General features: G+C 37.2%; 2 protein-coding genes across 3 annotated transcripts; one reads left to right on the plus strand and one right to left on the minus strand.

Moving 5' to 3' along the window:
* The first annotated feature begins 1019 nt into the window (after positions 1–1019).
* On the plus strand, positions 1020–7198 carry UQCC6 (ubiquinol-cytochrome c reductase complex assembly factor 6). 2 transcript variants are annotated; one of them, XM_070754839.1, is made up of 3 exons: positions 1020–1072; positions 2685–2802; positions 5282–7198. In XM_070754839.1, exons 2-3 carry the CDS (start codon positions 2695–2697, stop codon positions 5378–5380), a joined length of 207 nt encoding a protein of 68 aa, XP_070610940.1. In that variant the 5' UTR covers positions 1020–1072; positions 2685–2694; the 3' UTR covers positions 5381–7198. The 2 variants fall into 2 exon arrangements, with proteins under 2 accessions (XP_070610940.1, XP_070610939.1); XM_070754838.1 differs by lacking the exon at positions 1020–1072 and adding an exon at positions 1323–1410.
* A 2658-nt stretch (positions 7199–9856) lies between these two features.
* HSP90B1 (heat shock protein 90 beta family member 1) lies at positions 9857–22837 on the minus strand. Its single transcript, XM_070756270.1, has 18 exons — positions 22576–22837; positions 20846–20945; positions 19530–19671; positions 19332–19448; positions 18634–18965; positions 17247–17358; positions 16464–16574; positions 16218–16334; positions 15858–15995; positions 15689–15766; positions 15526–15591; positions 13689–13958; positions 13265–13510; positions 13049–13185; positions 12329–12407; positions 12039–12194; positions 10479–10586; positions 9857–10107 (listed from the first exon to the last, which is right to left on the minus strand). Exons 1-18 carry the CDS (start codon positions 22622–22624, stop codon positions 10078–10080), a joined length of 2388 nt encoding a protein of 795 aa, XP_070612371.1. The 5' UTR covers positions 22625–22837; the 3' UTR covers positions 9857–10077.
* Between the last annotated feature and the right edge of the window lie 2812 nt (positions 22838–25649).

Below are 25649 nucleotides of genomic sequence, written 5' to 3' on the forward strand. Positions count from 1 at the left end.
TTTATTGGCCAAGTGTTATTGGACATAAGGATTTTGTCTCTGGTGCCTATGGTCTCAGTGTACATGAAAGAAAAGATACATTTGTCAAGAATCATGCGGTAGAATAGAATAGAATAGAATTTTATTGGCCAAGTGTGATTGGACACACAAGGAATTTGTCTTGGTGCGTATGCTCTCAGTGTACATAAAAGAAAAGGATACATTTGTCAAGAGCATAAGTTCACCTTTGTGCCTACCGTTCCTGTCATAATGTCTTTTTTATCTTTTCTATTTCTACTTTATACTTATATTATGTTAAACATACTACAATATAATACTATATTTGCATGACAAATAAAATAAATAAATCATGTGGTACAGCACTTAATGATTGTCATAGGGTACAAATAATCAGTATTAATATAAATTGTAAGGATTTACATCAGGTTACAGTCATTGCTAATAATTTATTACTTTAATGATTTAATGATCATTGCTAATAATCATTAAATACTATTATAACATTCTAATATTTCCATTGATTTCTATATAGACAGACTCACTTCTATTCTAATCTATGTTTTACCCTTATTGCGGTGGAGACATGAATAACAGAGCATATGCTCCGATCCTGAATAACTGAGAACATATGCACCAAGACAGATTCCTTTTGTGTCCAATCACACTTGGCCAGTAAAGTATTCTATTCTATTCTATTCTATGCCAGGGGTCTCCAACCTTGGCTACTTTAAGACTTGTGGTCTTCATCTCCTAGAGCAAAGCTGGAGTTTGAACTCAACAAGTCTTAAAGCTGTCAAGATTGGATACTCCTGTTCTATTCTATTACTTGAAAACTAGCAGAAGCCAGTGGGTAGAGGCAACCAACCAAAGCAATGGGATTTTTTAAAAAAACGTCGGCCCTTTAAGACGGGTGGACTTCAACTCCCAGAGTTCCTCGGCCAGCATACCGGAGAAGTGCTGGCTGAGGAATTCTGGGAGTTGAAGTCCACTCAATTTAAAGTCCCCAAATTTGGGGGCGGGGGGAGAGGCAGCCAAAGGGAAATGTCAACGACAGCGGAGCCATTCCGGGTTGGTACGTCAGAGGGTTCCAAGTACTGTACTCCTTTCCCCCAAAATCTAGAAAAAGACACGCGTCTTGAAACCCAAAACCCGACGCTTCACAACACGCGCTTATATATCGGCTCGCTTTCGGCTCTGCTCTCTTTCCTTGCTCTCTTTCGTCTACTCAGAGGTGACGTTTCAGTCCTCTGGCATGTGGCTTTGCCTGTTGTAAAGTTAGCTTCCGCCGTTGGGGTTGGCCGCCGGGACGGATCCGCGGATCGTTCTGTCTTTCGTCCTTGCGGGGATTTGGAGTTCGTTCTTGAGGGGATCTGGCGTCCTTTTGTAGGAAGAATCTGTTCGGAAACTTTGGTAGGACCTGTGTTGATCGTATTGGCGGGAGGCGGGAAATAATCCACAACGGTGTGTGTATATTTGTGTTAACCAGTGTGTTAGTAAGTCTTGACTCCTTGATGTATGTACCTACCTACCTACCTACCTACCCATCCATCCACCCACCCACGGTAATATTTTCATACTTTGCTTTAGGACTCGATCACTTGCCCTCTTTCTTAATAGAGCTCTGGTGAAATTCTGGGTCCAAATACATTCCATCTGACAGTTCAGTAGAGCAGAGGAAGGATGCAGGGTTAGGTGTGAGGAAATAGTCCCAGCATTCTAGGATGTTATCTCCCAGTTTTCCTGTGCTTTGCTAAACCGATTTCTTTGGGGCATCAGTGCCCCAATAAACATCTAAGAAATAAATCAGAGTCCAAACCTTGGCATTCTTCCAAGTTCCAATTTATTAACAGAGCCATGTGGGATATGAACTATAGCCAAACTGATACTAAATTTTCCTATGGTTCTCCACCCAGGTTAGGGTTCATATTGTGCATATGAACCCTATTCTGGAGACCTCACCTACAAAAAGATATTGATAAAATTGAATGGGTCCAAAGATGAGCTACAAAAATGGTGGAAGGTCTTAAGCATAAAACTTATCAGGAAAGACTTAATCTGCATAGTCTGGAGGACAGAAGGGAAAGGGGGGACATGATCAAAACATTTAAATATGTTAAACGATTAAATAAGGTTCAGGAGGGAAGTGTTTTTAATAGGAAAGTGAACACAAGAACAAGGGGGCACAATCCGAGGTTAGTTGGGGGAAAGATCAGAAGCAAAGTGAGAAAATATTATTTTACTGAAAGAGTAGTAGAACAAACTTCCAGCAGACGTGGTAGGTAAATCCACAGTAAATAAATTTAAACAGGCCTGGGATTAACATACCGTATATCCATTCTAAGATAAAATACAGGAAATAGTATAACGGCAGACTAGATGGACCATGATGTCTTTTTCTGCCGTCAATCTTCTATGTTTCTATGTTTCTGTGCATGTGCAGAAGCATTGCCGGCATACCAAGTGCACACCTGTGTCTTCGCCTGCATGCTCCCCATTCCCGAACCGGTAGCAAAAAGTAAATGAACCCCACTACTGATCTTTATATCCCAATTCTGCTTTGGGACTGCTGAAATATTATTTTCTCTCCAGGTTTCTCACCTACCCCCCAACTCTGTCTAGTTAAAAGATTGCTGGGCAAGGCCATGTCTTAAACTTCTACCAATGCTTTTTTTTTTCTTTCTAAGGTCCAGAACCATGCCTGCCGGTGTAACTTGGCCCAAATACTTGAAAATCGTTACCGCAACCTTGTTGTCCATGCTTGCCGGAGCACAAACCGTCCACAAATTTTACAAACCCGATCTCGTAAGTGTCTCCCACCCCTTCTTGATTGCTGTCTGGTCTTCTGCTTCAGGAAGAGGGATGTATTAGAGAGAACATACAATTGGGCTTTTCTTCTATCCCTTAGGACAGTGTTTCCCAACCTTGACCACTTGAAGATATCTGGACTTCAACTCCCAGAATTCCCCAGCCAGCATTCGCTGGCTGGGGAATTCTAGGAGTTGACGTCCAGATATCTTCAAGTGGCCAAGGTTGGGAAACACTGCCTTAGGATACATCACACAGGTCTTTGGTGATTGCTTTACCTTACCTGCAAGTCTTAACTTATGCAGAGATGAGAGTTCTCCACAGTGGTGGGCTACTAGCCGTAATGCTAAATTGTGCTCGTCGCCATGGCTCGTAAGTTATTGTGGGACTAGCATGATTTTTCCTTCCTACCTATGGAGATAGCAAAATCGCGCATGGAGCTGCAGGTGCTCCCATGTTTCAGCGAGGTTTTTTTGCTTCCACGCCTGCTGAAACACTGGTGCACCTGCGGTTCCGTGCAGGATTTTACTATGTCCACAGGTGCGGAAGCAAAATCGCGCTGGTCCCTCTTTCGTAAACTCCTTAAAATCCACCTTTGCCGCCAGGCATGGGGGAATTGAGATATCTCCCCTGGGCCTATACAATTTATGTATGGTATGTATTTTGCATGTTTATGCGACGTTTCGGCGAAATCACATTCACCATCATCAGGCTGAAGTTTCCAAGCTTCGTGCTGTTGTAAAATGGAATGTTTGCAACTGTCATTTCTTCCTAGTATATAGTGTATATAGTATATACATTCCATTTTACAACAGCACGAAGCTTGGAAACTTCAGCCTGATGATGGTGAATGTGATTTCGCCGAAACGTCGCATAAACATGCAAAATATTACACAGGGCAAAACCCGAACTCAGAACAATCTACATACATATACCCGTGAAAATTTACGAAAACAAATATATATACATACATACATACATACATACATACATACATACATACATACATACACACACACACACAAACTAACTAACTAACTAACTCACGAGCCATGGTGGCAAGCACAATTTAGCGTTCCAGGTCGTAGCCCACCGATGATTCTCTAGTACAGGGGTCACCAACCTTGGCAACTTTAAGACTTGTGGGTGGCGCAGCAGGTAGAGTGCTGTACTGCAGGCCACTGAAGCTGACTGTAGATCTGAAGGTCAGCGGTTCAAATCTCATCACCGGCTCAAGGTTGACTCAGCCTTCCATGCTTCTGAGGTGGGTAAAATGAGGACCCGGATTGTGGGGGCAATATGCTGGCTCTGTTAAGAAGTGCTATTGCTAACATGTTGTAAGCCGCCCTGAGTCTAAGGAGAAGGGCGGCATAAAAATTGAATGAATGAATGAATAAATAAATAGAAGTAAATAAATAGAAGTAAGTAAGTAAGTAAGTAAGTAAGTAAGTAAGTAAGTAAGTAAGTAAGTAAGTAAGTAAGTAAGTAAGTAAGTAAGTAAGTAAATATCAAGCCCCAGAACTCTGGGAGTTGAAGTCCACAAGTCTTAAAGTTGCCAAGGTTTGAGGCCTCTGCTCAAGTAGGTTACTTTTGTGGCTCAGTTTGATGGCGAACCTCTTTTGGTTCGCATGCCAAAAGGGATGTGTGGATGTGCTAGCTTGCGTGCATGTGCCATACCCCTTCCCTCCCCGCATGGGCATCCCCCCAAGCATGCTCACAGGCCTTTCTGAAGTGTAGTAGATGAAAAAAATGCCCAAATGGATAAACTGGAAGTTCAGGAAACTTCCAGTTTGCTATTGTGCTTTTTTTTGCACTCCGGAGGGTTCAGGGAAGGTTCGGAGAGGGGCGGCATACAAATCTAATTAATAATAATAATAATAATAATAATAATAATAATAATAATAATAATAATTGTTGTTGTTATTGTTATTACTATTCTTATTCCTGAACTTCCAGAGTGCAAATAACAGCACAACTGTAAACCAGAAGTGCTGTTGAGGACTAGATGTTGAGTTTAGATGTCAGCGAAATAGAAACCCACCTGACAGTGATACGGTCATAGTCTGAGAATGAATTATTATTATTATTATTATTATTATTATTATTATTATTATTATTTATTAGATTTGTATGCCGCCCCTCTCCGTAGACTCGGGGCGGCTCACAACAGTGATAAAAAACAATACATGGTAACAAATCTAATAATTAAAATCTGAAATAACAGTTTTACATTAAAAAGTCTAAAAAGAAAAAAAACCCCAATACATAAAATACATACACACAGTCATATCATGCACAACATTACATAGGCAAGGGGGGATGTATCATTTATTCGATTATTATTTATTAGATTTGTATGCCGCCCTTCTCCAAAGACTCGGGGCAGCTAGCAAGAGTGTTAAATATAATCTGGAATTCTAAAATGCGTGGATTGACTTGGATGTGTGATTTGTTTTTGGGTATCATTTATTCATAGACACCAGATATTCCTCCAGAAGCTGGGGAGCTCAGAACAGAAGTACCAAGTGTAAAAAATACGAAGGAGAGAGTTCAACCTTTACAACCACCGTCATGAAAGCATCAACGTTGCATCCTCCATAAAGTGTTCCTTAGTAGGATTTATAATCTAAACGAATACAACTGGAACATCATGAATATTTAAAAGGACTTATTTTGTATCGGTATTGTTTTCCTGAGTCCAAGACTCATCCTTCCACCACCTATGCAAAGGTGACCTCCTCCTCAACCATTGCTTTTGTTTCCATATCTACCTGCAACTATTACTTCACTACAATTGGTCTCTGTGTGGCAGATCAGTGTCACTTTTCCCCCCTTAAAAATTCTTTGCAGGGTGTATTGTTTTGGAGAATTTATTTATTCGATTTTTTTTAACGCCGCCCTTCTCTTTAGACTCAGGGCGGATTACAACATGTTAGCAACAGCACTTTTTAACAGAGCCGGCATATTGCCCCCACAATCTGGGTCCTCATTTTACCCACCTTGGAAGGGTGGAAGGCTGAGTCAACCTTGAGCCAGTGATGACATTTGAACTGCTGACCTGCAGATCTAGCAGTCAGCTTCAGTGGCCTGCAGTACTGCACTCTAACCACTGTGCCACCTTGGCTCTTATGCTAGGATATCTCTCTAGATATAATTATTCCAATTACCATTTAAAAAGCCAATGTTTTGAAATATGTTTGCTATAAACCAATTAAACAATTGATCCATTTGAAGATTAGGTTTAGCTTCCCACACTACTGCAACGTAATATGGCACCTTGTGTCAATAATTTAGCAATTTTATTTCAGTGATATTTGTTCCTATTTTGAATTTTCACCCAACTTCTGATATTAAATGCAACAACAACAACAACAATCAACTTTATTTGATTAGTCAATCAACCATATCAAAGCAAAAATGGACATCGGTCGTCATAAAACTGCGACTGGTTAAAATACAATAAAATTGGATAAAATAAAGGGAATTTGGATAAATAAGTTAAAATGCAGTATGATATGCTAAAATTGAGTAGTAAAACATGAAAATATAACTCATGCAAAGGATTATATTAAATAAATGTAAGATACTGATCTAAAATATTCTCAAGTGAATTCATCTCCTTTGCATGCCACCCCAATATGTTCTACAAATCGTATTCTCAACTGAACAGCCCTGACTATAAACTTAATGGTTCTAGAAACCACATATATATTTGTACCCTGAAGAAAGTAAGATCATTGTTTATTACAGTCCCAGTATATGATTTTGTTAAGTAGGGGCTGTAAATACTGAGGTCTTACTGAGGAGTATAATTTACAATTGAGTAGCACATGCGCAATGTCTTCTATTTCTGGTGCACCGCAAATGCATGTTCTCCCAAAATATGGTACTTGGTGGAATCATCTATATTTAACCATAGAATCTAACTGCTCAAATCTTGCTCTAGTGAGAGCTGTTCTATTGTATTGGGTCAGACCCATTGTCAGGTATTTTTCTAGTTGAAAGAATATTTTGTTCTTGGCTAGCCATTTCAGTGACCTGTACTTAGCAAGTGCCTCAATATCAGTTTGTGCATTAACATCTAAAACTCTTTGTTTGAATATTGCCTTGGCCTGATGTCCGGCTGAAAGCAGGTGTTGCATTGAGAAGCCAAAATGTAGGGTAGTTTGAGAAAGTTGATTGACCCGTGTAGTGGGTTGGGGTGTGCCCATCTGTTCTTCTAAGCCCATTTTTGGGAGTCTATCAGGTTCCATTGGGAGAACCCTCCACCAATAGTTGAAGACTTTAATAACTGTTAAACTGATATTAAATGCAATGTTTAAATATAGTTTTCTGTTCTGTCCATCCCGTTTATTTATCAGTAATTAAACCCCAATGAAGACTCGAAAACAAAGTCACTATGTATATTTGTCTATTTACAAAGAAACGTGCTGGAAACAGCAATAAAATCATAGGAATGTCAGTCCAGACTGCCAAAAGTCCACTGTTACCAGCAGAGTTCATAACAAGCGTCCACCATAAGGTAATAAATTCAAGTCATTAGTTCTCGGCATTGACAGCTACTCACAAATGTCCTCAAAAACAAGGATTTCAGGATGGCAGAAGGATTTGAGACTCTTCGGCTGCTAGTTCTCTCTATACGAACGTTGAACTTCTTCACCAAGGTTTCCCATCATCCCTCATAGAAGTATTCAATGCCTAGATCTACGCTGCTGGAGATATTCTTGTCTCCCTCACATTCTTACCCTAGCGTCCAATATTGGGTCCACAATATCCCCCTCCTCATCTGACTCCATTACCACAGCTGGGGGTTCTGCAGTCTTTGGAGGTTTCCCAGGCCCTAACTCTCCCTCACTTTCACTTTCCGATTCCTCTGATAAACATACTGGCCTATGATACCCAGATGGACCCGGTTCATTCTCCTCAAAGTCCGTGATCAAAGAAGCCGGATGCAAGCCAACCACAACAGGTTCTGCAAGTGTTAATTCATTTGTAGACATAATTCATTGCATTCTTTTTGCCTGGAAACTTATGGGAACTGTAGTCAGCACATTTGATGGACACTAGGCTGGGGAAAGCTGGTGCATGTACACTGCTCAAAAAATAAAGGGAATGCTTAAACAACACAATATAACTTCAAGTAAATCAAACTTCTGTGAAATCACACTGACCACTTAGGAAGCAACTCTCATTGACAATCAATTTCATATGTTGAAATACTTGGTTCTGTGCAAAGTTGAATGTGCACAGCAGCATGTGAGATTGATTGTCAACCAGTGATGCTGCCTAAGTAGAGTTTGATTTCACAGAAATTTGATTTATTTGTACTTATATTGTGTTGTGTTCTTTATTTTTTTGAGCAATGTATAAGAACAGAGTTTGAAGTAATTGAACAGAGAGCAGGGTAACATTTGGACCTCTCTCTCTTCCTCCTTGTCCCCCTCTGCTTTAAGAGACCGGCCTTACCCATCTGCCAAAGGATGACAAGAGTGGCCTATGTTGCAGAGTTCTTCATTCCACCCAAGCTTGCGATAGGAGGCAATCCAATGTGTAGTTCCTTTATGATCTAAGGAGTTTCCTCTGGCAGTTGAAACAATTATCAGCAGCCAATCAGAAGTCTCCATGTCAAGCAACTCAATTTTTTCACCAGCCAATCAAAACGCGGCTCCTATGGTTTTTCACCAGCCAATCTTATGTTTTTCACCAATTTTTACCAGTCACACGTGTGACATCTATATAATATAGGTACATAAAAAGGACTGTGATCGAATGTAACACTGTCAAAATTTCAAAGCAATCAGTGAAGAACATTTGGAGATTTGACATCCCGAACAAAGGTACATTTACATTTTTTATTAATATAGATTTATTCTTGTGTCTAACGGAAGTATTTTGGTTCCACATCTGAGCAAAATCCTCCATTCAATCTGGATCTCAAGTGTATTAAAAACACTTGGGGAAAACAAATTTTAACATTGGAAACTACAATCTAGTTTGATGATAAATTCAAATTCAATGAAATTCAAACATTTACTTGATAATAGAACTGCAGCAATTCCTTCTTTTAACATTGTTCAAGTTATCAAGTTTTATTACTATTTAAGTCAACTCAGATTATCTTGCATTCACAGAAAAGCATTGAACAAAGTAACAGAAACACCATGCCACAAATAGAAATTATTTATGAGGAAGCATGAGAATGGACATAAAACATGCCTATTATGACATGCAATGACTTCAATTACGGTAGTACTTCAATTAGTTCTGTAAAGGTACAGATAGCGACGGTTTTATTGCCTTAGGCTTCTTGTTGAAAATGACAAAGTTTCTATTTCTCTCACTTATTTTACTTTAAATATTATACATGTGAAATTTGGCTAAGGGTGTAATTGGCTTAAAATTATCCAATCTGCATGGTAAAGTTCTGTCAGAATTCAAGTCCATTTAACTTGATAGATGCAATCAGCAGGATAAGGAAAAATCTCCCACTGTATATGAAACCATTTGCTACTTGTTTAAAAATAGATGCTAACCAGCTTGGTAGGAGTCATTCATTTTTCAGTATCTAATGGCTTACTTTAACTTAAAGCATTTCTGCAGGGTAATAATACCACCTGCCTTCCCTCCAGCAAAATGCAACCCAAAGTATGTTCTCTTCTGTAACCATGAAGGGAATATATTACAATGGTCCACAAAACAAAGCTTAAATGGTATTTTACTAAATCCAATGCACTACAGTATATACAAGAAACTAAGATAAATTGCTGCAAGACTCCCTAAGCTTTGCCAACCAACTAAAATAGTCTATTAAGCAGAAGCCTGCCATAACAGGTTAAAATTCTGGTACAAATTTTAGTAGAGTAAGAAATAACTTATAAGATATCATAATAATATCATAATCAGCTCTAGTGTGGCCTTCAGAAAATAATTCCTGTCCTTAGTGTTTTCTTTTCCAAGGTTTCTTCTGTTACAGAAGGAGGTCACTGCCAAATTGAGTCTATATTCTTTATATCCAAAACTAGTAAATAAGCACTTCAATGCCCCATACAACTGGTGTGAACATTTTAATTTTGTACACATGACAAGATTTTACACCAAGCAGTCAGTTAAATAGTACAAATTTACATTGTGAGGAATGTTTAAAAAATGCAACTTAAAAAAATTCTTCTGCCCAAAACCCTACGCCTCCCCCCAACATTTTACAGTGAAAAAACAAATTCAGTTCACATTCCTGCTTCATCCAAAACACAGGACAGTATTTGAGAGTGCATTTTACAATTCATCTTTTGCCTCTGTAGACTCCTGCAAAAACAAAGCATAGATTAAGTTAATAAATTTTGTAGATGGGCAGAATCCCCAATAAATCACTTTGTGCTCACTTTTTTTGGGTATAGCATGGCTTAAGGGAGACAGGAATTTTACAAGTTCCAGGTTTTGAGGGAAGGAGGTGACGGTGATCCAGCAAGTGCAAATTTATTATGGCACTGTTAAAGTCTAGCCACATATGGTAAAATCAAGTCAACCCAAGGCCTAAAATGATACTGCTGGTGGTAAATACTATAATGCTTACATCCCTAACTTCGGTCAGCTGAGACAAATTATACAGATAGAAAAGATGACACCTATGATACATCTATTATCTCCCTTCCCCAATTTTTCCTAACCACACTGACCGTTTTCTCTGTTTCACTCTCTTCAGTATCTTCCTCAGCTTCAATTTCTTCTTCTGCAGCTTCCTCTTCTTCAGCAGCTTCCTCTGGTTCTTCAGGCTCATCTTCCACCTTTTAGAAATATTTAGGAGAAAGCTTTACATACCATAATATTTCTCTCTTTCTCTCAAACCCCAATCAATACAAAGTGTGTTTTAGATATCACTACATGGCAAATAGGGTCATTGTTTCAAATATATTTCTTTACCAGATTCCTCAATGCCTTCAATAATGGAGCATAATTTCCATTGCTAAGCAAGGCAGTTAAATTGTGTCTGATTTTACAACTATTTTTTGCCATAGTTAAATGAATCAATGCATTTGAGTGTATCACACTATTAAGTAAATCTGGCTTCCCCCAGAGACTTTGCTTGTAGGAAGCAGGCCGTGATGATCAAATGATCACATGATCCTGGGATGCAACAATCATCATGATTGTCAGCAGTCTAATTTTGACCATGTGACTGTGGGGATATGCTGCAACTGTCATAAGTATGAAGATCAGTCTTAAGCCACTTTCTTCAGTGCTGGTATAATTTGAATGGTCAGCAAACAAATAGCTGTAAGCTGAGCACTACTTGTACCAGAAAAAATCTTTAAAAATTCAGGGAGATATTCAGAGATGTATCTGCCATGAAAATAGCTCAAACTGAACTGCACATTCAAACATTAGACACTGAGGACAGGAAATGCTTTTGTATCATCATAAAATGTTTTATAAAATTGGTTGAATTTCAATTCCATGGAAATCAGCAGTCCTGTACTATGAATGCATTCTGTAAATTATTTGAAGTAACTTGGTTGAAAAGCTTTTGCTCTATGATGCACTGTTTTGCCCAGTTAAAGGTTACAGGCAAAAATTTTAGTATCAGAAATGTCAGCGTCATAACTTTAAAAGGTGCTGAATGAGTGTACTTGTATATCCTGCTGAACTTTTAACAAGCCAAATGTTGTGATGATACAATTCCAGCATTTGAATGCATTCTTCAAGTACAGGGTAGTCCTTCACTTGCAATCATTCACTTAATAACTCTTCAAAATTATAACAACACTGAAAAAATGACTTATGACCAATTCTCACACTATTGAGAAGTGCATAGCACGTGATCAAACTTTGTATGTTAGCAACCAACCAGCATGTATTTACTATAGTTTCAGTATCCTGAGGTTCTGGTATTGTCATTTGCAACCTTCCTAAGGAGCTTTTAGCAAGCAAAAGTCAAAGGGGCAGGCCAGATTTGCTTAACAATTGCATGACTCACTTAACTTTAGTGATTTGCTTAACAACAATGGCAAAAAGTCATAAAATGAGGCACAAGTTAAGTTCCTACTTAGCAAATGAAATTCTGTTCAATTGTGGTTGTAAGTCTATAAAGAAGAATAGGAATAACAAGCAGACAACATTTTGAATCAGAAGTGTTAACCAGAAAAAGAAAATGGTCCCAAGAATTATTCTGGCATGTTCAACTCAAAATGTAAGTCATGAGTCTACCTCCTGCACATATTACACTGATTTTCACTAACCTTTTCTTCTGGGTCAATGTTCAAACTCAGGCGAAGCATTCGTTCTATCCTTTCTCCATATTCCTTTGTATCTGGCAGCAGATAACCTGATCTTAGGGTAGCAGTTTCAAGAAGAACCACAGCAAGATCTGCAACTACTTGATCATCTTCATTTTCCTGATCCCCCCAAAAAACAAACAAAACACCAGAGATTATAGAAATTGTTTAGGAATTGTTTTTTGCATTTCTTGTCGACAATTTTAGAAGTACAAAACTACATTAGATTCATCTGTAACTTTTAACATTCTTACCTGAACACGCCTGAGCATGTCTTTTATGAGAGGATGTTTAGGATTGATTTCAAATATCTTCTTTTGGCTTGCATAGTAACTAAAAAGAAATGAAAATTTTAAGGGCAATTAGATATATTCTACTATTATTTTACAAGTTCTAGAAATAAATTCCATCTGACAAATCAGTAATTTAAATCAATGTTTCCCAAGCTTGGTAACTTGAAGAGATCTGGACTTCAACTCCCAGAATTCCCCAGCCAGCATTCGCTGGCTAGGGAATTCTGGGAGTTGAAGTCCAGATCTCTTCAAGTTGCCATGGTTAGGAAACACTGATTTAAATGAATACAGAATTGCAGTTTATAAAAAGACAAAAGAATTGCTTGGTGTAAATTTAGTGACATAAAATGAGACCACCCATAGATTAAGCATGCAAATATTCAGATTACACTATATCACCTACAAACAAACACCAATTATAGAATTCCCAGTTTTTCCCTAGGAGAATTTTTACTGCATTTTTACTATTGGGGGAAGGTAACAGGAAGATACATTATTTGCTGAAATATAAAAGGCTGGGAATCCTCACTGATCTATCCACATGCACTTAAACAACATATTGCATATGTTTGTTAACCAAGACTTAAATGACCAACTTCGTATACTTTCTTACATCAAAACTAAACAATTACATTAGGATCCAAATGAGGCCCAGAAATAATTATATAAATGATATATTACTTCGTAGCGATATCTTTCCCAGTCTGGTAAGCCTGAGCCTTCATGATTCTTTCCATGTTACCAGACCATCCGTATTGACTAGCTACAAGAGCACATGGTGACTGGGTTAATCGCTGAGATAATACTGCTTTTTCAATCTAAACAGAAAGAAAAAGTAGCGTTAAGTACAAATATAGCACACATTTTTGGAAGAATACCAAATTCTAAAATACGTACTTTGTCCTTTAAAGCTTTGTCTTTCATCCAAGTTAATAGGGGTTCATACTCTTTTTCTAAAGCCTCACGAGTTTCCTTTGACTTTTCACTTTCATCAAACTTTACTCCTTCTTTAGCAACATTCTGAAATCTTTTGTTGTCAAACTCTGGGAGAGCCTGAATGCAATATTCATCCACTGGTTCTGTCAAATATATAACTTCATAACCTTTCTTTAGAAGCCGTTCTACAAAAGGTGAAGATTCAGCCTACAAGATAAATTCAAAAATATTTAGTATGATATAATGCTATAAAATTTCAGTGGAAACAAACGATGCATTTATCTACTGCAAATCATACTTATTGAACAAGATACCACCAATTTTCTATTGTTTATAGCTTCAAAATAATGAATTGGAAATAGTTAGCTAGAAGACTACTTTTTACCTCTTTTCTACTTGAACCAGCCATGAAATAGATTTTATCTTGCTTCTCTTTCATTCTTTCTACATATTGATCTAGACTAGTAACGTTGCTTTCATGGTGAGAAGTCTGGAAACGAAGAAGCTTAGCTAGACGAGTCCGATTTGAATGATCTTCAATCACTCCAAGTTTAATATTTGTGCCAAATTCCTTCCAGAATGTGTCATTGTATTTTTCTTCAGCAATCTTTTTGATCATATCAAGTGTCTTCCGGACAAGTTTCTTTCTGATCACCTAAAATTCAGAAGATGGGCAAGAAAACATGATTAATCTTTTGATCCCAGTTTAAATGAAGAACATTTTACAATCTGAGCAATTTCTAGATGTATTGACTTCAATTCATAGAATTGCTGAGAATTCTAGAAGTTGAAATCAACTTATCAGGAAATTCTTCTCTTTTGTGGAAAATACTGCAGGTGAATCTGAGAAAACTAAAACGGTATAACTTGTTGGGCTTAGTTTCTGTTATAATGTTGGCTCTTATGTACACTCATCCTTCTGTAACAGATGCCTTTAATATCACAACTGTGCCCAGCAACCAGAAGAATCCATATTCCACTGACTATCACAGCATGAGTGGAAAGAGATAACACACTATGATGGTATTATATAAATGACACAAATCATGTACACTTTTCAGATATTACATTTATTGAATTTATATGCTGCCCATCTCATAATTGAGCAACCCAGTTTAACTGTACTGTATTGTATTGATCATAATCTTTCATTTTGGTACCAAAGCTGTTGTGAATACTGTTGCACACTCCCTTGTTAAACTAGTTGAAAATAAAGTGATTCTTATCCTGTTCTTTATCATGACAAATTTATATATAAGAGAACATTCAGTTTGGCTTAGTAGTAAAAATATCAGTCTAGAAGCCAGGAACTGAGTTCTAATCCTGACTTGAACATGGACACCAGTGGATGTGGCCCACCAACAGCCAGAAGAGCTGCTGGAGACTCGAATGATGAGGTTGAGGAAGAACTTGGGCCAATTCTGGAGTCTGGGGAAGGCTTTGATGGTTACTCAGCATTGGACATAGGGATAGAGTCAGGGCCACTTCCTTGCCACTGGAGAGGCAGCTGCCTTTGTATTCAGAAATGAGTGAGGAGGAACTATAGGGGCCTGTTCCAGATGTGCATATGTGCAGAACTGTTAGAGGTGAACAATAAACATGAACGCTGAATGGCCCCTTCCTTGCTGGGGAATATACAGGAGGACAGGGGAGTGGTGGTCACAGCAGACAATAGTTCGTGTTTTCTAGAAAGTTTGCCAAAACTGAGGTTTGTCTATTTCTCGGACTTAATTTGCAGCCTTCCAGTTAGGAGCTCACAGCCTTGCATTTATCTTAATACGCTGATAAGGATTACTACTTCAGTTAACTCTTTGTTGAGCTCTTGGCTTGAACTTTCTGTGGGTGAGTGCAGTTAATTTCCAATGAGTAATTAAAGAGGGTTTTTTCTTTGCGAAGGCGGAGTCAGAACAGCCAGCAAGGTGAGCCACTTGTTCTCAGCTGGACCCACCCTCACAGGGCCATTGTTGTGGGGTAAATAGGAAGAGGAAGTATTATGTTTGTCACCTTGACATTTATAGATAAAATCCATTCTAGTACATGGTCTTTAACATTGTTATTCTTTACCGTACAGAATAAGTGAATCTACTAGCAAGGACTAGATGCTAATGGGACTTGAAAGATTTCACTATCATCCTTGCTGAGTTAAGTAGGAAGTAAAGAATATAAAACCAGGTCTAGATATTTTGAAATCTAGTCAGAAGGTACAATAGTAATTGACATACCTTTAGCAGCTTGTGCTGCTGGAGGGTCTCACGAGACACATTTAAAGGAAGATCATCTGAATCTACCTAAATTTAGAAAAGGAACATTTACAGATGTTTAGTGAAAAAATTAAAACAATACATTTTTAAATGGCTAGTGCATATTGTCCCTGAAAATACTTACAACACCCTTGACAAAGTTAAGATATTTTGGCATCATATCGTGGAAGTCATCTGTGATGAATACTCTACGGACATACAGCTGCAAAACAAATTTTTTAACTTTGATTAATTTTTGCAAGATTATATCAGCAACTTTTCTTGCTTTTTAAAAAGTTAGATCTCATTTTTACCTTTATAAAGTCACTTTTTTTGGATCCATATTCATCAAATAAGCCACGTGGAGCAGTACTGGGAATAAATAAGATGGACTTGAACGTAACTTCTCCTTCAGCAGTAAAGTGAATGTAATTCATTGGATCATCAGTTTCCTGAAAAAAAAGGCCAAATCCTAAATCCTCACTTCCACAAAAGTTGGGGGGGAAATACAAATATAAATGAATATTTTTGTTCTCATTTCATATATGAAGAATGCACTAGTACAAGACACAGCAAGCTCAGAACAGAGCTATTTATATTTTTTCCATACTCGGTACTAAGAATTTTGATAGACATGGTCCTAGATCAGTCCCAAACTATAAAAGTCAACCTACCTTAGAAAATGTTTTGTAGAAAGCTTTATATTCATCTTCTTCCACTTCTTTAGTTGGCCTCTGCCAAATTGGTTTTATGTCATTCATAAGCTCCCAATCCCAGACTGTTTTCGAAACCTGCATTTCCAAATTAATTCATTTACTCTCTGATAAAATGAAACCATCAGTTTTTGACAAATTGATTTGATAAAATCTAAAAAAGTCATGTTAATTTGACTGAATAATTTTAAATGTTAGAAAACTTGCCGGTTTAGTCTTGGGTTTTTTCTCTTCCTCTTCCTCCACAGCAGCTTCATCATCTGTCTCATCTTTGTCTTTTACTTCTTCATCTTCAATAGGCTCTTCTACAGTCTCAGTCTACAGAAATATTGCATATTAATTCAAGTAATTTTTCGAGCATGTTCTCATAAGCAATTAGGATACATGACTATCATTAGCAATTAATATAAACTACATTTGTCTGAAATAGTATAGGATTTTCTGCTTGAGCAGAGGAGGGTTGGACAAGAAGACCTTCAAGGTCCCTTCCTACTATTATTCTGTTCTGTTCTAAACTTATCTTGTACTTTAACCAAGCATAAGTCAAAATGCTGAGGAGGAGATATTCCATGTAAATGTCATGTCAATTTGTTTAAGATTGATGCAGGTCTTATGTATGTTTATATAATATTTGCTAAACTACATAATAGTGCTGCATCTTCAAGAAATCACAATTTTTGTAACACTGATAACTGACTGACATTGCTGCAAAATGCAACTAAAAGTAACGAGTGGGTATATGACTTTGAATTCCAGTCTATTCGTAGTTTAGATCATGAAAAATCCTTACAAACTTCTGAAATTTCATTTACTTAACTACCGTAGAACCCCATTTTTCCCTATCAAAGTTGCCTGATTAGTTTTTTCTTGTGCCAAGTATGGAGAATCACCCCATTTTTAAAATAAATTTCATCTCTGAAAACTAATTTCATGACAGTATATCTTCCACTTTAAACATTATGCCGATTAGCCATATTAAAAAATATGTACCTTGCTACTCCATACATAAATAGGGAAGTTTATGAACTGGGAATACTTCGTGACCAGGTTTTTAATTGTATCTAGTTCAATATAATCTGAAGCTTCTTCTTTTAAAACAAGGCTACAAAAAACAAAAACAAAAAAGCAATTCAGTGCTGTATTAACTCAAAACAACTTTGGAAATTGAATTATTAACCTTACAAAAAAGTTACTAAAACAAAAGTGCAACAATACAAATTATATTTTACATAAAACTGATACATTCTACTGCTAAAACATTTCAAACAAAGAGAGCTTTGATATTTCATATACTGTCTGTTCCATTTATCAAATAATTTCATTTGGTGACAGTAGAACTAACTTTTTTCTGATACTTTGAAATAGATAACAATGATATGCTTGCTATATAATACTGAACAAGAAATTTTACCATCAGGGAAGTTTAGGTTTTAAAAAACAACTGCTAACCTATTTTTTGGCCACAATCAAATCCTCCCTTTCCATGGAAGATAATGAAATACAGAATGGTTAAAAAAAATTGCAGTAACTACAAGAAAAAGTAATTAAATCCAAAGCTTCCAATAAAGCTGGTCTTTATCATTAAATCTCTACCATGTATAACATAACAACTCCAAGTTAAGCATACAAAAAACCCACCCTAAAGTTTAAAATTGAAAGATATTTAGCTGAGATTTTATGTACACTTTCCTGTCCAAAACACCTTGTAACTCTTACATTAAAAGTCATTTATTTCGAAGGTTCGCGTATCTCTAGTCAAAATTATAGTTATAAAATTACTTTATAAAAATATTGATTCCATTACATATCAAAAAAATCATTCATCAGAGGAAATAGCAATCTAAGATCACAGTAGTATACTATATAAAATTAGAATTGTAATAATAGATATTTGTAGCTGTATCAACTAGTTATATTACCCTAGTTGAGGGATCTTTAAGTTATTATGCAACTCTGAATCTTTCCTTAGAAATTTCCTGTACCCTTCTTTGCAGATTTCATCAAAATGCATTTCATTCGATAAAGCCAAATATGTATTTTCATTATTATTAGCGACCTTCAGTCTTGAAAGACTGTGGTATTGTGCTCTGGAAAGAGTTCCTAGAACAGCATCTAGTGCAGAGTGGCAATCCCTTCCACACTGAGCGCAGAACCATTCTGTCCCCCACCTGCCCCCCAGATTTCGCTGGTTCTGGGACTGTCTCTTTGCCTCAGCTTGCCGAACAAATGTTTCCTCGAAATGGAGAAGGCCATGCTTCATCTTTAGCCTCCAAGCTGAACGATCAGAGGTCAAGGTTCCCCAGCAGTTAATGTCGATTCCCAAAGCCTTTAAATTTTCATTAATACATAAAATATTAATAAAAGCTGTAAAACTTACGTTATAGTAGTGCCTCGTCCCAATGTATTACCGCGAGGATCTTCAATTACACTGAACTCATTTGAATCAGATTCCCAGATGTATTGGCTGTCTTCATTATGCTTTGAGGTAACAATAACCTTATCTGCCACAAGGAAGGCAGAATAGAAGCCAACACCAAACTGACCAATCAATTCAGAAGTTGACTGATTTTCTTCCTGCATTTCAGTTATTTTATTTAGAAATTCACTTGTACCAGATTTAGCAATGGTACCCAAATTTTTTATTAGCTCATCTTTGGTCATGCCAATTCCAGTGTCTGTAACATGAAGCATGTTCTTCTCTTTATCACACTGTAAAAGAAAAATAACTAGTTGGATATGAATCTAACATGACTGTTATTTAAATTGCCAATAGACATCAATTTTAATAAATAATGCTGTACTATTGGTTAAATTGGTGGTCTATAATGAACTGTAATGATAGATCTGTCCTCAAGAAGTGGTTATAGAATAATCTGAAGAAAAAAGGACAGTCCGTTAGATGAATCTGATGCAAGAGTTTCCTCTCATGTACCATTTTCTGTAATCAATCCCTTCCCAAAAATTTGGTCATACTTGAATCTCTGCATTAACTACGCCACATTATACAAAGTATGTATTTAAAACAGTAGATGAAATAATTTGAAGAAACATTAAAGGAAACCAGTAGCATCTTACCTTAATTTTTACTGTGAGTTCCTCATTACCAGAAAGAGCATCTTCATCGGTCAATGACATCAACCGTATTTTGTCTAGAGCATCAGATGCATTTGAAATCAATTCCCTAAGGAAAATCTGTAAGAAATTTTATAGTAGTCAGACATAACCACAGAAAAATCTGTATCAAAACCTTTCGAAAGGTGTATTATGGCTTACCTCTTTATTTTTATACAGTGAATTGATAATAAGTTTCATCATCCTGTTTACTTCAGCCTGGAAGGCAAACTTTTCTGATTTTTCCCTAAGTTGTTTTATTTGTGATGCATTTAAACCATCCAATTGAATAGATTCCTCTTCCCTGCAGAGAACAAAAATCCATTCATGTATTATAAATCCTTTATTTTTCAGTAATATTGACAAAGTAAAATTTATTCTAGACTCATGTATTATTTTGCTACAACTCCAGGTGAAGTCAAACACTAGCCTGCACAAGGATTCCCCTGCTGTATGTGAAGTTAACATTTTCTTTAACTAAAATTATCTCCCTTTTTCCTTTCTTTGTAGTGTTTTATGCATTCTACGCACTACATTTCAACCTTCTTAAGACAATATACCTACTATAAACTATTGTAGCATGAGATTATTTTGTTTTACAATTGATATCCATGAAGCTATTTCAGCAATTGCATTATGGCTACAAGTAACTTATAATAAATCTCCTGCACTCTTTCTTAATAATTGGAAATTCTTTAAGAATGCTAGTAGTAGTAAAAGCACTTCTTGATTGGCCAAATTAATGAGAAACAAATATTTACATTTCATTTATCAATAAGAAATAATTGCCTTCCTGGAGACTGTACAAATTATTTAAGTATCAAAATTCTTGCAAAGAATTTGGTTGCATATTTCTCACATAATCAGCAGTTCTGTAAGCACAAAATCAAACTATTTTGATATCAATATTATATGTGAAAATATATAAAACAAAACCATGTCAATCATAGCATCAATTGCAGCTATTTATCGTAACCTTTTCTTAAATTTCAAGGACTTCCATTTCATTTTTCAAACTAATTTTTCCAGAGTGCACTCTGAATGCAACCATATAATTATTAGGTTCTCATGCAAGCTTTCTTGTATTAAATGTATTTCAGGGGGTGATCTTCTTTTGGAAAGTCTAAGGAGTCTAAGGAGAAGGGCGGCATAAATCTTTGTTAAAAGATTTAACATAATAGTAAATTTAACAAAGCACCTACTCTCCCCAAAACGTAAGGCCTTAAAAATGCTTAAAAGTTGTTTCATGTCTTTAAGAACAATTTCTGTCGTTTTCTTCCAAGCCCAAAGTTAAAACTGGCAAATGTTCTCCTACAAGATTTCACCAGCATTACAATCTTTATATAAGTCACCAATATCCCACTAGATCTGGATGGCAGACATCCCTATTTAGAGGTGTATCTCATCTTAAACAGTAAGTGGGGCAGGTGTTTGAAATATGATTTATAAAGCTGGTTTAAGCATTTTAAAAAGCAAACCTCTGAACAACTTCATCATCTGTTCGAGATCCTTCTCTGCTTTTACCCAAGTCATCTTCGACAGTGCCCTCCACATCAGGTTCATCAGCCTGGGCAGAGGCTGTAAAAATGATAATTTGGACAAGTTAGCTCCACAACACCATTCAAAGTAAAGCTGCCAATTCATACATACACCCAGCATGGAGAATCTTTTTTAAAAAGGAGAGAAAATGGTGCAGTTAGCTTTACCCATCAGAAAGCTGCTGAAAATTAGAATGGGAAGCCAAATCATCATCATTTATAGGGTCATAGACAACTGGGCTCCTAGCCATTCAATTAAAAAATAATATTTCATAGACATTATGGTGACACAATAAAAAAAATGTGAAAGTTCCTGGAAAATTAAGTACATTTTCAAACTCTCCAAAGAAAGGGATAAAGGAAATACAAGTTTCCTCTTATTTATCTTTCTTCTTGTTAAAGGTTGTACTTATTATTTACAGGCTATATTTTGTTCAGAAATCCTAAATGACATTAAGAACAAACAGTAAGATTAAGAAAATAAAACTCTACAGGTAACAAGGGAGCATCCCAAAACACTGATATAATAACTAGACTTTTAAACAGTACTCCCAAGACAGAAGCTAGTCAGTCTCTTTATTTAACACATGAAAGGATAGGGGAAATGTGAATTATACACTGCTCAGAAAAATAAAGGGGACACTTAAACAACAGAATATAACTCCAAGTAAATCAAACTGTCTACTTAGGAAGCAATGCTGATTGACAATCAATTTCACATGATGTTGTGCACATTTAACTCTGTACAGAACAAAATATTCAATGAGAATATTTCATTCATTCAGATCTAGAATGTGTTCTTTGAGTGTTCCTTTTATTTATTCGAGCAATATATATACATCATGTGCCAAACTGGCCCTAAACAATTCCAGCCAGCATAAATCATAAATCTGACAGCAGCGTCCTTTCCTGGGACCATTTGAGTAAACTCCCTTCTTCAATCTCCGGCCAGACTTCCCAGAAATGGGAAACGGCCTTGCTGGGCTTGAAAAAAAAGTTTAGAGCGCTTTGATGTTTCAACCTGTTCAACCCGTTACGTTCAAACGATTTTCCACCAATTTTCTTCCAGAAGGTTCAAAGGATTTTCATTAATGTTTCTTCCAGGAGCCCTTTTGCCCCCGAGCTACCGGTCCACCCCTTCAGGGAAAGCTCCGCTTTCTCACCTACCTAACCCGACAGACAGTACACATACATGCGCCTCCGGGACGTCCCTTTAAAAAACCCCACAAACCGGGAACAAATTTTCTCAGAAGCGCGACTCCAATAGCCCCAAAGGAGGTAAAATGAGGACCCGTATTGTGGTGGCAATATGCTGGCTCTTTTAAAAAGTGCTATTGTTAACATGTTGTAAGCCGCCCTGAGTCTAAGGAGAAGGGCGGCATAAAAAAAATCGAATACATAAATCTCGGGCTGAAGAGGCGCCTCAGTTTTATCATCTCTCTCATCCCCCCCCCCCCCCCGCCATTTTAAGTTCCTTGTCCCAGAGGAAAAGAGGCACCGTGGGGAAAAAAACCCAACCTTCTTCCTTCAGCGACCGACGCTATAAAAGCCGTTACAAGGGCGGCAGGAGACTCGGCTGAGGTAAAAAGTTGAAGGGGAGACGCAATTCTTTTTCTCCCCCCTCAGCCACACAGGGAACATTCCAGAAGCCGCCCCCCACGCGCACTCACCAGCCAGCAGGAGGAGGCATAAAAGGCCAAGTCCCCACAATTGCTTCATCTTAACGATGTCCGGGAGGGAGAGACAACTTCGTACCGGCCTTTCTACGCACCTCCTAGGGCAATTGATTAAGCGAAACCGCTACCCTACCCTCCCTCGTGGAACCGCCTCAGTGGGTTTTAACAGTTGAGCCACTAAACCAAGGCCGGCCCGACCCCCAAGCTTATCACTACCACACGCAGGGGGCGGGGGGAAACCCTCTCGGCCGCACCAATCAGAGCGCACCACGCCAAACGCAGAGCCAATAGCGAGAGCGGACGGGGTAGGTGGAGCTATCTTCCTGCCAATCGTCGCCTTCCAGGTGAAATTTCCCAGCGTCAAAGCGTGGCTGGGCTCCATTGGTTGTTGCTATGCTGGCTAGCCAACCACGGTTAAAGGCGGGAGTAGTAGGCCTTGGTTTGACTGTTTTCCATTCATTTTTTCAAAATGTAGCTCTCGGACTGTATTGCTAGCGGCATGTGATATTAGTGAGACTGGGCATCCTTTAAAAAAAGAAAGAAAAAGAAACGCATGCTCCACTTCTCTCACTAGTTTCTAGAGCAGGGATAGGCAAAGTTGGCTCTTCTATGACATGTGGACTTCAACTCCCAGAATTCCTGAGCTACTGTGATAGGCTCAGGAATTCTGAGAGTTGAAGTCCACATGTCATAGAAGAGCCAACTTTGCCTACCTTTGTTTTAGAGCAGTGTTTCCCAATCTTGGCATTCGCTGGCTGGGGAATTCTGGGAGTTGAAGTCCAAGTGTCTTCAAGTTGCCAAGGTTGGGAAACACTGCTCTAGTGAGTTAGCCAAAAAACCCCACCCATTTCCATAACAACGTTAATCTACGTTTTTTAATACTCCATGGCAAATGGAAGCCGAGACAGTAGGCAAAAATTAGCAAAAGCATTTTATTTCACGCATTTTTTCCTAACTTTGTGGCTGGATGAAGCTACTTTTTAATAATTTAAAAGGAATTCTGCAACTTTCCCCAGCTTGCCATGCCCACGCTTCATAACCTCGCGCCGTAAGTGCCTAGGCGCTGTTGGATGACGCCAGCACTACTTTGCATGTTGGAAATTCGTGCGTTGCATGATGGGAATTGCAGTATCTTCGTGTAAGAACGGGATTACTACTGTCCTTCGGCAGATTGGAGGGCTGATGGGAATTGTAGGCTGCATATGAAACTCATCAGGTGGGCTGATCTTATCCCAAAAATGTTTGATGAAGCATCTGAAGGAACGAACGAACTAAACTGTGGGGCTATGAACTGATTATATTTATAACAATACTTTACATTTTACCTGAATAGTCCTTTGAAGTGGTTTCCAAATAATGTAAGTACTTGTAACTAAAAGGGCAATAAATATTTTAAAAAACATTTGTCAAACTTCTAGATTCTGTCCTGCAGGACATTTGTGGTAATGGTCCTATAGGAGAAAGGATTAGAAAAAAAAGATGATTGGGGTAGTCATTGTCTTCATGCTAACAAACATCTTTGATCTTGTTGCAAGCAAGAAATTGGAACACCCACTAGTTGTTTTCTCGGTTTCCAAGTTGCTAATTGGAAATGTATGTTACTGTATTTGAATTGTTCTTATCCGAAAGGAAGATGATACTGTGTTTAAGTTAAAAACTGCTTAAAGAAGGATAGAATAGGGAAAATTGTGTTTCTGAAATGAATCCAACATTCAATCATTCAAAGATTGAGTGAATCAAAAGTAGGATCTGATTCTTCCAGAACTTCTAGCTAAACAGAAAAGCTTTGTATGACTGTATTTCTTTTATTTTATGAATCTTTTGGGCATATGCATAATGGTTATCTTTTGCAAACCGAATACAACAAAAAATAATTTTACTGTATGCTGATTAGTGTACATTTAGAGTTACAATAAAGTTTTTATTCTATTATTTTTGTTTGTAAGAAAAAAAAAGCCATAAAACAATACAGACTCACTCCTTGCTCCGTTATTTGAAGATTTGTCTCCAGTCAGTGCATCTTCCAACACATCCTATTACCCCATTGAGAGCAAACACTCTGCTTCTAGATGTGGAAAAGATAATGACGTCAATTGCATCAGGCCACATTGTTCCTGGATTACAAATTGAAGATGATATCCATATCTGAGGCAAGGCATTTTTTAAAAAATAAAAACCTGGTTTGGAAATATGGAAGAGTATGAGATATTAACACAGTAGATGTATTCCTTAGATATCTTTCTCCTTTTCTCTGAACACAAAGCATTACAGTATTTTCATTTATAATTTGGACTGTTTTATCCCATCAATTTTATTTAAATATACATAGTGTCATAACTCACTGATTTAGTTTGGTGGAAAAGAAAGAACCCATCTCTTGAATTTCAGTGAAAAATATCCACTTGTCCATACCTCTAAAATGAGTATTCTAACTACCAGTATATATTATTAAAAATCTTATTTGTATCGTAGACATTGATAAGATTTAGTCATAGATTGAAGATTTCAAAATTAAGTATAAATTTGCAAAGTTGCATATAATAGTATTTACACATCAATTCAGTATACTTTATCAATTACCAAATAGCTTCTTTAGTTAAGCTTCGGTGTACCCAGGAAGATTCTTGCTAGCTAAATGGGCAAATTGCAACCTGCATTTTTAAATAATTCTATAAATTTATGTTATCTGGTATAAAGTGTTATACAAGCCATGAATGCAGACTTCTCTCTTTCCACATCTTTTAAACAGAGCGGTGCTACCTTTATTAGCATATAATCACCCTGATTGTCTTTTTCTTCCTATGAACGTAAGTTGCATACAGCAAAACAACAAGTTTAAACATAAGAAACCTGTGTGAAAAAACATAAATCCACCATTTCCTTTCAATTCAGAGTTGAGAAAGTACACCCCTTTTCAATTTTGGAATCCAAATTAAACTATCTTTAATAAAAGCTCTAATACAGTCTCTGCTTAAAGTTACCCAGTGAACAAAATTGCATATTGGTACTGTATTTGGTTCTATAGTCAAACTCCTCTTAAAAGTGGTTACTTTTTACTAATATTCATC

This window comes from Erythrolamprus reginae, chromosome 6 (assembly GCF_031021105.1).
Source record: "Erythrolamprus reginae isolate rEryReg1 chromosome 6, rEryReg1.hap1, whole genome shotgun sequence".
Lineage (NCBI taxonomy): Eukaryota > Metazoa > Chordata > Lepidosauria > Squamata > Dipsadidae > Erythrolamprus > Erythrolamprus reginae.